This window comes from Solea senegalensis, linkage group LG8, assembly GCF_019176455.1.
Source record: "Solea senegalensis isolate Sse05_10M linkage group LG8, IFAPA_SoseM_1, whole genome shotgun sequence".
NCBI lineage: Eukaryota > Metazoa > Chordata > Actinopteri > Pleuronectiformes > Soleidae > Solea > Solea senegalensis.
In genome coordinates this window covers 16,568,066-16,582,221 of record NC_058028.1, presented here as the reverse complement: position 1 = coordinate 16,582,221, position 14,156 = coordinate 16,568,066, and the positions used below count along the sequence as shown (strand labels likewise).

The 14,156-nt window shown below is 41.3% G+C and overlaps 1 protein-coding gene across 5 annotated transcripts in view; it reads left to right on the top strand.

Annotated features, from left to right (window-relative positions):
• The window catches only part of hip1 (huntingtin interacting protein 1), a 48,506-nt gene that overhangs the window by 7,831 nt on the left and 26,519 nt on the right, over positions 1-14,156 (top strand). The window contains exon 1 of one of the 5 annotated variants that reach the window (XM_044031729.1): positions 2,501-3,000. The exons of the other annotated variants lie outside the window; for them this stretch is intronic. Coding sequence (XP_043887664.1) covers positions 2,983-3,000 — 18 coding nt within the window. The 5' untranslated portion in view covers positions 2,501-2,982. Of the gene's footprint in view, positions 1-2,500; positions 3,001-14,156 lie in introns of those variants that run through there. 5 annotated transcript variants of the gene reach the window in all.

The window sequence follows — 14,156 nt, the reverse complement described above, 5'->3', positions numbered from 1 at the left end:
AAAGGTGGTTTAAGTGACTTAAACCGGACATGGTTGTTGGTGCCTGGCGGGCTGGTCTGAGCATTTCAGAAAGTGTTGATGAACTGGGATTTTCACTCTCAACTATCTCTCAGGTTCACTGAGGACAGTTTGATAAAGAGAAACTATGCAGAGTAGCAGTTCTCTGGTTTAAAATGCCTTGTTGATGCCAGAGGCCAGAGGAGAATGGCCAGACTGGGTCAGAACAGGCTACAATTATTCAAATAACCATTTAAAATAGTTAGCCCATCTTTAAACACGCTTCACACCTTGAGGCAGATGGTCTACCGCTACAGAAAAAGACACAGTAGCTCTCACTACTGTCATTTTGTCTCCTTTGTGTCTAATACTGTGGCTGGAAGGTGCAGCACATGGCTTTGCCATTGTACTGGAAGCTTGCAGGTGTGCTTAATAAAGTGGTCTCTCAGTGTATGTTAATGGGGTATGAAACCTTGATGTTATAACACTGTAATAACACTTATGGTGGCCCTGTGGCCACACACTGTGTGCTGTGACAGAGCTCGTAGCATTAAAACACTCACAATATACAACCCCTCACATTGAACCTATTGGGTGACACTCTCACAGAAACCAGATGGGGGCACCACATACCTAGAATAGCTCTCATGGTGGACACTGGGCTTTTATGCTCCTTTCTCACTTCTGACAATAGTTTATCAATTACCGTATGACAGGCATCCTTTTTGATCAATAACTTAGTGATTTTTTTTCTGTTTTTGAAACCAAACATTCTCTGACTCTCGTGCTTCTATCTGTCAGACTCAGAGCCTTGACCACACACACATACACTTCCATACTGTAACACACACCTGACTGTGCACTTGCACTTCAGACTGAAATAGACAACTGTGACTGTAACTCTTGGTTAGCCTAATTTACCCTGTCCATGCACTGCACTCCTCTGTAGTCTCTGCCCTGCTGCCCAGGCGATTCTCAGCTGTTATTGTCTTGCACTGTCTGTATTGTGTTATGTGAGTTTTGCACTATTCATGACTCATTTGTAGTGTGTTTTGCACGTTCATCTCCATGCCCTGTATGTAGCAGAATGACTTAAATTGACTTTTATGTCACACTAAACTGAATATTAGAGCAGCAACAACTTATTTTGTATTTATTATGTAGATAGTTTGCATGTTCTCTGTGTGTGTGGGGGTTTTCCCTGGGTTCTCCAGTTTCCTCCCACAGTCCAAAAACATGCAATATGGGGATTAGGTAAATTGGACTCTAAATTGACTATAGGTGTGAGAGTGGATGGTTGTTTGTCTCTATGTGGAACTGTCCAGGGTGTAAATCACCTATCACCTTATGTCAGCTGAGATTGGCACAGCTCCCCCCATGACCCTCATGTGGAGGATAATGTGGTAGAAAATGGATGTATGGATGGATGGAGATTTATTTTTATCATCAGTGAATCTGTTATTAGTTAGACCTTCAAAATGCATTGGTCTGTCCACCAATAAAATACATGAAGTATAATGTTTTAGAGAAGCAAAGAAACCAAAGAAATCCATGATCAAAATGATTATTTGATTAATTGTTGCAGCACTACTGAATACCTCTGGGTTTTAGACTGTTGGCTGAAGAAGACATCACCCCTGGCCCTGGAGCCACAATGGGTTGTAAGGGAGCTCAGCCCTCTCAGTTGGGTATTTCCAGGTTGAAGCTTAGTGCACATATAATTGGCCAAGATAATGGAGACAAAAGAAGAGATGTGAGTCTCACACAGCTGTTGCTATGTGCCTCCTCCTGTTGTTTTTGATCATCAATAAAACAATATTTAACTTTGAAACAATGTCATTTAGCCTTTCTGGAGTTATGGTTTAGTCAGTCTGTTGTTAACTAGGCAAAATAAAAAGACAGATCAATCAATATTAAAAATAATAATCAGTTCAGTTTATCATCAACTAGGAAATTTAAGAAATGAGTTTGAGACTTGAGAAATACCTCCTGTCCTTCCCTGCAAATAGTATTAAATTTGGCATCATCAGCAAACAAAATCAGTAAAGACAATTCACAAAATGGTGAAAGTCATCAAGGTAAACAAGAAAAAGATTCTTGTGGTATGTATGTATATGAAACAGGAACTGTGTTTGATGCACAACCATCTAGTAACAACAAACTGCTCTCTTATTTTACTACTATTCCTTATAGGTACTATTCCTTATACAAACACAAACAATGCAGCTATCGTTGCGTGATGTGTTTGCACAGTGCAAACTGTAGAAAACTATTCTAATTTGATTACCATACAAATAAGAATATTACCATATTAATACGCCCGCATTACATACATTTATACCAGACTATTACCAAAATTGTTAGCACCCTAACCCTAACGAAAACGAGCATCGGTGACACCAACCATCCCCACCCGCTCATCTACCATGACCCCTGGAGGTCCCCGCACCCCAGCTTTGGAACCACCGTGGGTTTCAGCCGTCCCACTCCGCGGGCTCCATGCTACTATTGTCTACCAAGAGAGCGGGTTATTTGCAAAATAAAGGTTTCCTCCTGCTGTCCTGGTGTCAGCCTCTGTGTGTGCTGCTGCATACATACACATGCAGGTTAGGCTGTGCAGCAGCAGCAGCAGCAGCAGCAGATTTTAACAACGTTTCTCCAGCCTCTGTTTTCCCTCTCACTGCCTCGGCTCCTCGGCGGTCTGATGCTGGGAGTCCTCGCCGGTCGGGGAGCTCGTTGGGCCCGCAGAGAAAGGAGAAGGGACGCGGAAGGAAGAAAGTAGGGGAGGAAGGAAGGACGGAGGCAGCATTTTAATACCAAATCGGGACACATGTTGAGCTAACAGCCCGCTCCACCTCCCCCCCTCTTCTCCTCCCAAATGCATTTGTTGCCTCAATCGCTTTCCCGTTACTAATTACTCCGCGTCAGGACCAAGCGAGCGGATCTTCTACTCCTCCTCTTCGGCTCCGAGGGTCCACGCTCATCATGGATCTCAGTAAAATTGTAAGTGAGACACAGTAGATTTTGTTTATTTATTTCAGGAATACAATCTGCGACAGATACATCGAGGGGTCTTCATGTGTTTTTGAAGGTGGGGGTGGTGTCCAAGAAGAAGTCCTGTAGCGCGCGCACACACACACACACGCACACACCGGAGCTGTTTGTGTGCGTACATGCAAGTTATGTTCAATACAAGCAGGGACTTGTTGTCTGTTAAACGTGGCTCTGGGAAGTTTTGTGTTTTTTTGTTGTGGTATCATGAGGCATGAAGGTCTGAACACACTGTCTCTCAAGTTTTTATTCCTGTGGTTTTCAGTCTGAGGTTCAGGCTCAGCACCAGGGGATCTCGTGCTGGTCCCTGCTACTCTATTTTAATCCACTTTTAATTTAGTGGATATGATCACACATTTCTCTTCGTGGGTGTGTTTATTTACTATATATATATGTGTATACATATATATATATATATATATATATATATATATATATATATATATATATATATATATATATATATATATATATATATACATATATATGTATATATATGTATATATATGTATATAGGTTTATATGTTAAACTAAGGATGAGCTGATGATACCGATTAAAGCACTGCATCTAAGAACCACAGCGTAGAGCAGAACAACTGATCATTTTCAAATCAAAGAAGAATCAATTGAAACAATGCAATTACCAAATTCCAATAGTGGCAATTTAGGATACTTGCTATATATAAAACCTTATTTTTATGCTCTACTGCAAGGAGGAGAACACAAATTTGTTAAGGCTGAAGTTAGCTCAGTGGTAGAGTGAGTCTTCTTTCAACGCAAAGCTTTGGGGTTCGATTCCCGGCTTCTCTAGTCCACATGCTGATGTGTCCTTGGGCAAGACACTCATCCACACGTTGCTGTGCCGACAGTGACCAAACTGTAGTGTAGAAAAGTGCTGTATAAATAGAGACCATTTATATTTTATATGGTTAATGATATTTTAATGCTCTGTCACATTTCAAATTGATTACTGAAGCTGACTTAAAAAAAATAAATCAAAATCATTCTCCCCGTGTGTGTGTGTGTGTGGGGGGGTTTTCTCCGGGTTCTCCGGTTTCCTCCCACAGTTCAAAAACATGCAAATTTGGGGATTAGGAAAATTGGTCACGCTATATTAACCATAGGTGTGAGTGTGAGAGTGAATGATTGTTTGTCTCTGTATGTGTCCCTGTGGTGGACTGGTGACCTGTCCAGGGTGTACCCCTGCCTTTCGCCCTATGTGGCCCTTATGTGGCCCTTATGTGGAGGCGGTAGAAGATGGATGAATGAACAAATTGCAACCAAGTCAGCTGTGTAAATAGTGTAACATCATAAAAGTGTGATACAGTGTAGTTCAATGTAGAAGAGTGTTACACTGTAAACACTGAGCTTGAATTACGTTTAAAAAAAGGCCTTGAATCATGTCATAATGCACTGTATACTTACAAATGGATCTTATATCATTTCCCCATTTCTTTTTGTTTATCTCCAGCCTTCAGATGCCATGAGTCATGTAAATGCCTTATTAAATGCCTTACTAAGTTGATGTGCCAGCACACTTAAGTTATCATTACATGAAAATGTGTCATTTGCTTCAGCGAATAACTATAAATAAAAAGCAGCAGGAGCATTTTCACGGAGTCAAGCTGTGGCCTGTTTATTTCTTCCTTTTTGGGAGCAGAATATTTGTTTCCCAGTTGCAGTGTTATGTTTTAGATATGGCTGGTTATATATCTTGATTTTTGTTTGTTTGTTTTTTAAAAGACAGTGTTAGACTGATATAAGTATCAGTAAATACCTGGTGATATCAGTATGAGACGTAAAAGTGTAATATCCAGCTATTGCTATAATAAACCAGCTGCAGCCAAGTCCATCTTTTGTTGAAGACTGGGTATTAATGAGGTTTTGCAGATTTAATTGAGTCTATTTTGGGGTCCAGGACATGATGATGTCTGAGATGTTTTCCTCTGTCGGCCACAGTGTTCTACGTTTCACATGGCTCAGTCTGCAGCTGCAGATTAGTGGAAAAAAAGTTCAGCAGCCTCAATGTGCCATGAATGTCAATTACAGATTGCATTGATGTCAGAGGCCAGCCAACCTGAAGGCACACTGTGTTGCTTTTACGCATATTAAAGAGGCACCGGGTGTGAATTTTAACGTCATAAGGTGGCGCATTGTGTCTTGTCATAAGCTGTGTGTTGTTAAACATCCATAGGCCAAACATTAGATTCTGCTTTATTCTCACATTGTGTTTAATGACATGGCTAGTGTAAGTGTACAAAGTGTCCTGGAGCAGGTGCACATAAACCAAGACCAGCCTTTCACTGCCAACATGGTTGGATGGTTGTACTTTTGTAGGTGTGGGGGAGGGTGGGTGTCACTAAAAGCACACCCAGATTCCCTTTTTTTCCCCAAAGATTCCCCCAGCCAAGGGACAGTCTGAGGAAATAAAAGACAGGTCACAGAAGCACCAGATTTCAGTCTCTAGTTTGAAAAATAGAGCTGCCCACACAAAGTCAGTCGGGGCATGCAAGCGCAGACATGGTGTAGGTGTGGTGAAGGAAATTGTCCACCAGATGATCTTTAAAAATGATCTCGCAATATTACTGTAATGCCGCCGAAAACAGGAGTTTTCAAGGCTGCCCTCCATGGTAAAGTGCTCCTCCTCCTCCTCCTCTGTTTGGGTTTTTTGGCATGTAGTGAGACTCGGTGGTATGAAAACAAAGTCCAGATAGATGCAAGTCGCCCAGCAAGGAACTTTACTTTCCCACACTGCAGAAAAGTTTGCAATCCACAGAAGAACTCAATGGACCTGAGAGGACTGGGAAACTTGATCAGACATGCATGATGTTAAAGTGTTTACTGATACCAGGCGATAATTCTCGGTGACATTCTGACCAATATAGATTGTGTTGCAGTTGCTTTGTTGTGTGTTGAATTTTCCACAAGTAGATGTTTACACTATCAGGGTCTAGGAACAGACTCGGTGCTTGGGTGGTTCTCAGAATTTCCCACAGTCATATGAAGTGAACACTTGAGCTTATATCAGAAGTTAGTGACGGTACAGTGCTTCCCTCACTCAAAACAAACAAGACAAACGTCCAATGGTTCTTTGACCGATTATTTGGTGTTGTAAATAAATATATTTGTAAGTTTTGGACATTTTAAGATATATTTGGAAATATATAAATGGAATATATGGACTTAAGAATTCCCATTATATTTCATCTACATGACTGACTGAATAACAGTTTGAACAAAAATGTACCATTAAGGGTAAAATCAATAAATATGGCCATTATGTGAAGATGCAAGGGTACAAGTAGAATGTGGATGAGTTTAAATACCTGTGGTCAACCATCCAAAGCAATGGACAGTGCACAAGAGGGAGGAGTGGGTGGAGACAAGTGTCAGGGGTGATGTGTGACAGAAGTTTATATATATATTTAAAAATAAACCGGACCTCTGGTCACCTTTTTTATTCACTCTTGTCAAATGTATGTTAAGTTATGTTGATGTCTATGTTTTATGTACAGCATGTGTTTGAAAAACCGGAGTCGAATTCCTTGTATGTGTTACATACTTGGCCAATAAAGCTGATTCTGATTCTGATTCTGAAGCTCTTCCAAGATGGAAATGAGACCTGCTATGATGTATGGCTTGATGATGGTGGCACTGTTTAAAAGACAGGAGGTGGAGCCAGAGGGGGCAGAGCTGAAGATACAAGGCTTTTCTTTGGGACTGACCAGGATGGACAGGATTAGAAATGAGCATATTTGCGGTACAGCTCAGGTTAATCAGTGTGGAGATAAATTAAATCATGTGCAAATGAGGTGAGCGTGAATATACTGGACAATGGGTATTTTAAGATGGAGCTGCCAGACAGAAGGAACAGAGGAAGACCACAGAGAAGGTTCATGGATGTTGTATAACAGAAGAGCACACAAGTGATAGGGAAAGATGGGGACAGGCGATCTGCTGTGGCGACCCCTAAAGGGAGAAACTGAAAGAAGAAGTCTGTTTGGAGCTGTGTGAAGTTTGTCTTCAGTGTTGTATAGCAATAATCAAGTGGGCTGAAGAGCAGCGCTGAGCTGTTTGACATCATCAGTCCTACAGGAAGCCGAGGCTACTTCACACAAAGCCGCAGAAAGCTTACATGTTCGTAGAGGCTCATAAACCTGCCACCGAGGTGTGTGTTTGTGTGTGACTTTAACCAGCTGCTGCTACCAGGAACAGGAGCTCAGTGCTTTGAGATCACACACTGCAAATGTCCAGGACCTCAATGTTTTCATGCTTTTTAATGGGCTCTTAAGAGACATCACCGTCCCACGGGGGCTTCTCTGCTCTGTTATTTATGGGATGGAGGCAGCTCAGTTTATTCGGAGGAAAACATGCTCCCAGTTAAAGTCTGAGAGACTTGAATATGACTGAGAAATCATTTCAGCCCGTCAGCTTTCAGACTGTTGATTATGCTTGGAGTGGTGCATGCTGAGGTAATCCAGCTTCAGCATCACTTGTAAAAAAAAATATCAATTGCAATGTTTCTGTTTAATGAGTTGACAGTGGTGTACATGATTCATGATCAAGTTTGTAATTTCCCCTCATATAGCCCGGTCAGGTCTTTTCCTGAACTGAATTTCAGATAAAAATTAGCGGTTCTAATGAAGGCCACCCTTTTCATTCCTCTTTCCTCTCCTCAGTGCCAATCAGACTCGCTCTTTAGAGGTGTGGAGTGACTGCTCTGTGAGAGCTGATGTTTATGTCATATGCAACACATAAAAAGGACCTTAAACAAGCAACACTGAGGGCTCTGTTTAGAGCAGTGACCTTTCAAGTAGGGTGGAGTAACTTGTTTCGGTTTGAAAAGGCTTTTCCATTTATTATCTGGGTTTTTTTGTAAGTATTTACAAAAAGTTCACTTTCGTGCTGTTGTAACCTGTGGTAAGAAGAAGGGTGTGTGTTTGTGTGAAATGCGCTGTGTTGCGGCAAGCTTTCAGTTTCAAGTGCTTATTTTTGGTCATCATCATCATCATCAAATCAAGGGAGCTAGAATATTGCCCACTCACAGATGTATTAGTTCAACTTGGTGGAGAAAAAGTGGCTTGGTCTGATTTAGAAATGTTGTAATTAGAGCTGAAACAATGAATAGATTATTAATCGACAGCAACTATTTTGATCATCGATTCATCGGTTTGAAGCTTTTTTCATGATTAAAACAAGATTTCTGGTTGTTTAAGCTTCTTAAAAGTAATTGTTGTTTCCACGAGAAAAAACTGGGGTTAAAAGTAGAACGAGATTGATGACGACATGGTGCAAATGTAACTGAAAGCTTTTCGTTCATAGCTGATTGATGAGTCATGGCTGATAAGAACCAATCAGTAAGTAAATGCAGGTTTCTGCCTCATCATTTCCAAAGGCTTCCAAACACATTCCCAGAGATTTCTAACGAAATTGGAGCCAGCCTTTAAATGAATCCACCTTGGGGTGTCTAAAACGCTGGGGAAGTACGGATGACAACTGTTTTTGGATCGAAATTGATGCGTTTTCAAATGAAACTATGGATGCGGCACATCAGCTGAGCGGGAAGGTGTGTAGTGTAGCGGTGTTGACTTTAGCAACCTGAAATACAAACACTGATGTTATTATAGAGTGTAGTTTTCCTTTAAGTATACCTGGAAACGTCTGGCAGGAAATGTGAGAGCTGTGAAAGAATGAAGAGTTTGGCCTGAGTGACTGTCCCAGCCGCTGCCTGTCTGGGTTGACTGAGCATGTTTTTTAAGTTGGACAGGGGTTGGGAGGGTAGAGCTGGGCATTTTCAGAAGGCAGGAAGGAAATGGCCAATGCAGGGTGTGCCAAGACAGGAAGCCTGACTGGGTGTCTGTAACCCCACCTCCACCATCAGTACCACACCAGTACCGCCACCAACACTACCTCCACCCCCAGTACATCAGCCACAATGACCGTATCTCCACTGCTGCCCCTCAGCATTACAGTGCCACTGTATTTCACAAACAAGTGTTTCCTGTTTTTAGTCCTCCCTCCATCTTGCTGCTGTTTTCTCTCCTTCTGTACAGCTCGGTTGCAGGTCTCAGTTTTGCCATGTAAAATTGCACTCAGCTGAACTCTCATGGAGTCAGATAGGACTGTGAAGTACAATTGTCAGGACACGAGTCATGAAACAAGCTATTATGTAGAGAACTTAAAAGAAATGCTGTGATCAGGATAACAGCATGGCTCTTCCTTGTTCTTGCCTTATTTAGAAAATGGTAGAAATCCATTGGCATATATTGACATATGTTCATTTTACCAGTATCCAAATACCACTGACAATGATGGTGGGGAAAAAAAACCTTCAGCCATGTATTAAACATGCAGGAATATCACTTAACTCCATCTGTAGCATAATGTTTATCTCAATTGCAATCACCCCAATAAAGGTCTTGATTTGGGGTTCATTTCTGACTAAAATACTGCATGCTCTGCAGCATAAATGTGCAGTGACTCAGACAAGAAAAAAAAGACTCAGACAAATGATGAGTTGATTAAATGTGCGAAGCTTTTCAGTAGGAGTGGGGGGAATAAATCAAACAAATTGTTTATAATAATCGTTTTCTCTCCTCCACAATCCTGGTATTTCAGCCTGGCTTGTTGAACAGAAACAGCTAAAAGAAAAAACCTGTTGCCAGTTTACCTCAGAAAGTATTCCATGTTCAGTGTTACCTTCAGTCCAGGGTTTTGAAAAGACAATTTTTAAGCTAAAGCTTGTTAATGTTACACTGAAGGCTCAGCTTTGTGCTGTGTCCTGTCTTATTGGACACAGCACCAGAGAACAGTGACAACAAGTGTATGTTTTCCACTTGGTCTGGTTGTATTTTTGTATTATTAGCAGAGGCAGCTAAATGTATCAGTTCAAAAAAACTGGAAAATAAAATCACAGTACAGTACTATCAAAGAGCAATACTTGTAAACCTAATTGACTGGGGTCAGATAATCATAGTACTGTAACCAAGTTTCATCATTCCACTGTCGAACTAAATCATTACAGTCACTCAAGAAAACCACCTCAACCTCCTCGTCTGAAAGACTTTAAATCCAGAGACAACAAGTGTTACTAAATTCACTCTTTCATTTGAATCTGGTGAGACATTCCACAATCATTTACTCATGAGTGAACATCACTGGCTGCAGGTTTGTGCCACAGCAGAGCATCGTTTCTCTTTCACTATCATGGAGTGACAATGATGCCGTGGACTTACATGTCTTTTGGGCTTACATGGAAGTCAAAATTGCCATGGGCTACATTAGTCAATTTTTTTTAGTTTACAAATTTGCCAGTGGAGTCGCTAAGAAGTGAGGCAGAGGATGAGGAAGCGAGTCAATAAGTACGGGTCATTTGACTTAGCAGGCAGAAGATGCTTCCTCTCTCTCTGGGCTCTGCACCAGCCCTTCACCGGACACAGCCAGGCTGCGATCAGCATATCAATGCCCTGCTTTCTACTGAACGGCTGATTGGGCCTTGCCAGGCTGAACTTACCATGCTTTCAACACTGTATCAATAAAACTTTGTTCGAAAGCAAAGCTGTGGACATGACAAATATGTTTCTGAATATGGTATGATGCAAAGATGAGCTTTGTCAAGTGGACGTTCAGTAGCACGGACTGATGAATGTAGTTGAGGGACACTGTGACTCTGACTAATGTCCTGTACTCCCTCTGGTCCTACTTTGCTTTTATGTCCTCGTAATCACTCTCTTCTCACCTCATCATTTCAGTTCACTGTTCGCTGGTTCACCGCAAGAAGCTAATAGCCCACTGATGCCAGTGAACCACCTCAGTTAATGCCAATCTTTAGCAGCTGGCACTTTAATTCAACCCCAAACACAAAGTACAAAGTCTCACTGTGGCCTAATTGGGCCATCTTCATGTGGGAACTAGTTGCACAGGGATTTACTCAGTCATTACTTTATTTCCTATTAGAAATGAACCCATGCGATACTCAGTATCCGAGTATCCGAGTCATGTTGTGGGCCGTTTATTTCTTCTTTAGATAAATATAAACATATATCGTAATCGGACATGAAGGAGTAGTATTGTGCCGTGCCTATTTTCTATGTGTGTGTTTGAGATGGAAAACAAGTTGATACTAAACAACTTGTAAAAAAAATAATGACATTGATACTGTTTTCAATGGGGCATTAACCTCATTAAAACATTTCAGGTATTGCCTCATGTGTCGTTCACTGTGGTTTCCCTCGTTCCGATGACAATGCAAGCTGATGTCGCCACCATCTGCTGTGACACATCAACAACCAGAGTCACTTCCCTCTTTGCTTTTCCTGTGAGGCAGTTAACAGTTTTGAAAACATCATCTCAATACTGAGGGAACAAAGGATTTAATTTTTTTTAAAATGTGCAGTCTTTGTACTGAAAGTGCCAGAAAAGTCTTATGTTCTAGAGTTGGAAATGTTCTCATGTTGGGCAGATGTTTTGGCAGCAAAAGCACAGGTGTTACTGTTACTGTTCAGTTTAGTTGGTTAATTCAGTGGGTGACTTAAAGAGGCCATAGCATGGTCCTATCTCACTTATATGTGAGATATGGAGGTGTACTTACAAACATGAAGTCGCTTTTATGGTCAAAAACGTTCTAGTCGCTACAAACGAGCCGATGTAAATGTCTCATCACTGACGCTCTGCGTGTAGTGTGTAGCTTAGCCTGTAGCCGGCTATCGCTAATGCTAAACGACAAAACAAGCACACAAAGACAGTTATATACGTATTGTTTGCGCTGCTTTAGGTGAAGTTTGGTGCTGTGTCCTGCTTTATATTATACTAGTCAACGGAAGTGCAGTTCCGCTTCGTGGAGCTCAGGAAAACAATCAAACCCTGTGACCTCAGCAGTGGCTGAACTGATTGTTACGGACTTTTAGGGCTTCATAAACAAGGTACACACAAAAACGCAGTGTTAATTGGCACTTCCAGGCTATGTCCTCTTTAATATGCTGTTGTGTTGACCATGTGTACGAGATGAGTCCGTTTGAACACCCCTCTTTTAAAAAGTTAGTGGTGTGTAAGTTGTTGATTTTAAATGCCCTCTTATGTCTCACACACAAGTTCACAAGTCCAGTCTGAAGGCACCAGTGGTGTCCACAGGAGAAATATACTGCATGTGGTAGCAATTGTGGCATCCCCTGAATTCCACCACCTTGCCTCTGTTGTGTTTGCTGCCGCTCACATCGTGCATTGAGCAACAATCCACCATTGATGATGTAGATGTAGGGTGGTGGAACTTGGGTTCCACTTAAGTGGTGCGAGTGCGTGTGAACACCATGTTTCCTACTGTGACTTAATTGTGTTAATCAAACTAAAGAAGAGGAGGAGTCAATTCTCAAATGCAGTTTATGGAAACACTCAGATGAACACTGTCCATGTTGATGCTGATTTTTGATTTCTTGTTATTGTTGATCTTGGAAATAATACTTTGACAAAATAATCTTAGCTTTACTTTCTGACAACTGAGCAATGACCACATCCAAGTTCCTTAATTATGTTGAAAGCTCTGGTTAAAAGGAGCAAGTTGACCTTGAGTTTAGTCTAGGGTTTTTATATTATATATTATATTATATATATATATTATATTATATTATATTATATTATATTCATAAGCAGGAAGTTGTTTGAAAGCAGTGACCTTTCGCCTGTGCTCCCGAACAGAGGTTTGACTTGATTCAGCTCAGCTTTGCAAAGCCTGGACAGGATGGTGTAAACCATGCTGTGTTTGACCTTTTACAGCGGGCTCACTCTCTTACACACACTCACACACAGCCTGAGTCTTGGCTCAGATCGTGCTGCTGATGCAACAGGACAGGTGATGGACTTGTATGCTTCGATGCTCCTGTTGAGTCTTGTTAAATTGCAGGCGTGTAGCAGACTTGGACTTAGCCATTGTCTTTACGACATATTGTGGTGACTTCTCGTAATCGCCAGGAAGGGCGGACGGATGACATGGAGTTTAGACTCAGGTGTTGAAAACACTTCATTCAGAATTCTGGGACACACTTGGTGACTTATTTGTTGTATTGTGTGTTTTGGTGTAAAAGCACAGAAGCTGTTGATTCCCTCCCCTCCTCCTTCTTTGGTGTTTCCTCATGGTGAACTTGATAGCTGAAATACTGGAAGAGGAGAAGCAGACTCAGGACATCTGTGGGAAGTGAGATTATGAACCTGGCCTCCCGTCCTCTGTTCACCTGAGCTGCCGCGCTCACTTCATGATGCCGTGCAAGCAAAAAAATGACAAAATGCACATTTTATTTTCAGTGGCTTCGTTGTCGTTGTTGTGTCGTGCACACCTGGAGGTTCTCGTTTAGAGAGTCGTGGTGATCTTGATTTGATTTCCCTCATGTGTGATGTGACGTGTGAGCCAGCTGCTCAAGAACACCTCGTCAAACAATGCAGGAAACACTTGTAGGATTTATTTCATGGTTTTCCTGTTTGGCACTGTAACATGTCGTTGATGGGGGGGGGCGGGGTTGAGTATCACAGCAGCAACAAGTGGTTCACAAGGGGTGTTTTAATGTGGTTGTTCAGTTTGCTCATGTGATCTGGACTGAAATATTTAGACTGCTCTTTGCCGTTGTTTTTGGTTTTTTTAATAAATGTTTTCATTAATTGTTCCTTTTACAACAGCTCAAGCAAATAAACCGAAAATCATTTACACACACATATAGTCTCCAAGTTAAAGAAAAAAAGGAATTAAGTAAATGAATAAGGAACAGATGTACTACAATATGCCCTCTCTTTATGGTCTTTCAGGAAATCCCTGTAACAAAATGGAAGATACATTGGAGTCCAAATAATTCAAAGAAGGTTACAAAAATGTCTATTAATTATCAAACAGATTGTCGTGTGTTTGTACAGGTTGTTTGTCCCCTGACGCAGAACCCTGATGACTTTGCTTTTCCCTTGAACAACACTATTGTTACTCATCAGTCAGTTTCTTGTGGAAATCGCTGTGTGTTTCTTGAATCGGTGTCATTTGGAATTAATTTTTTTTAAATGTTGGGTTATGAAGAGTAATGAAGAAGTGAACACACTCACTTCTTCACTCCAGAAGACTGAGGAAAAGAATGCTT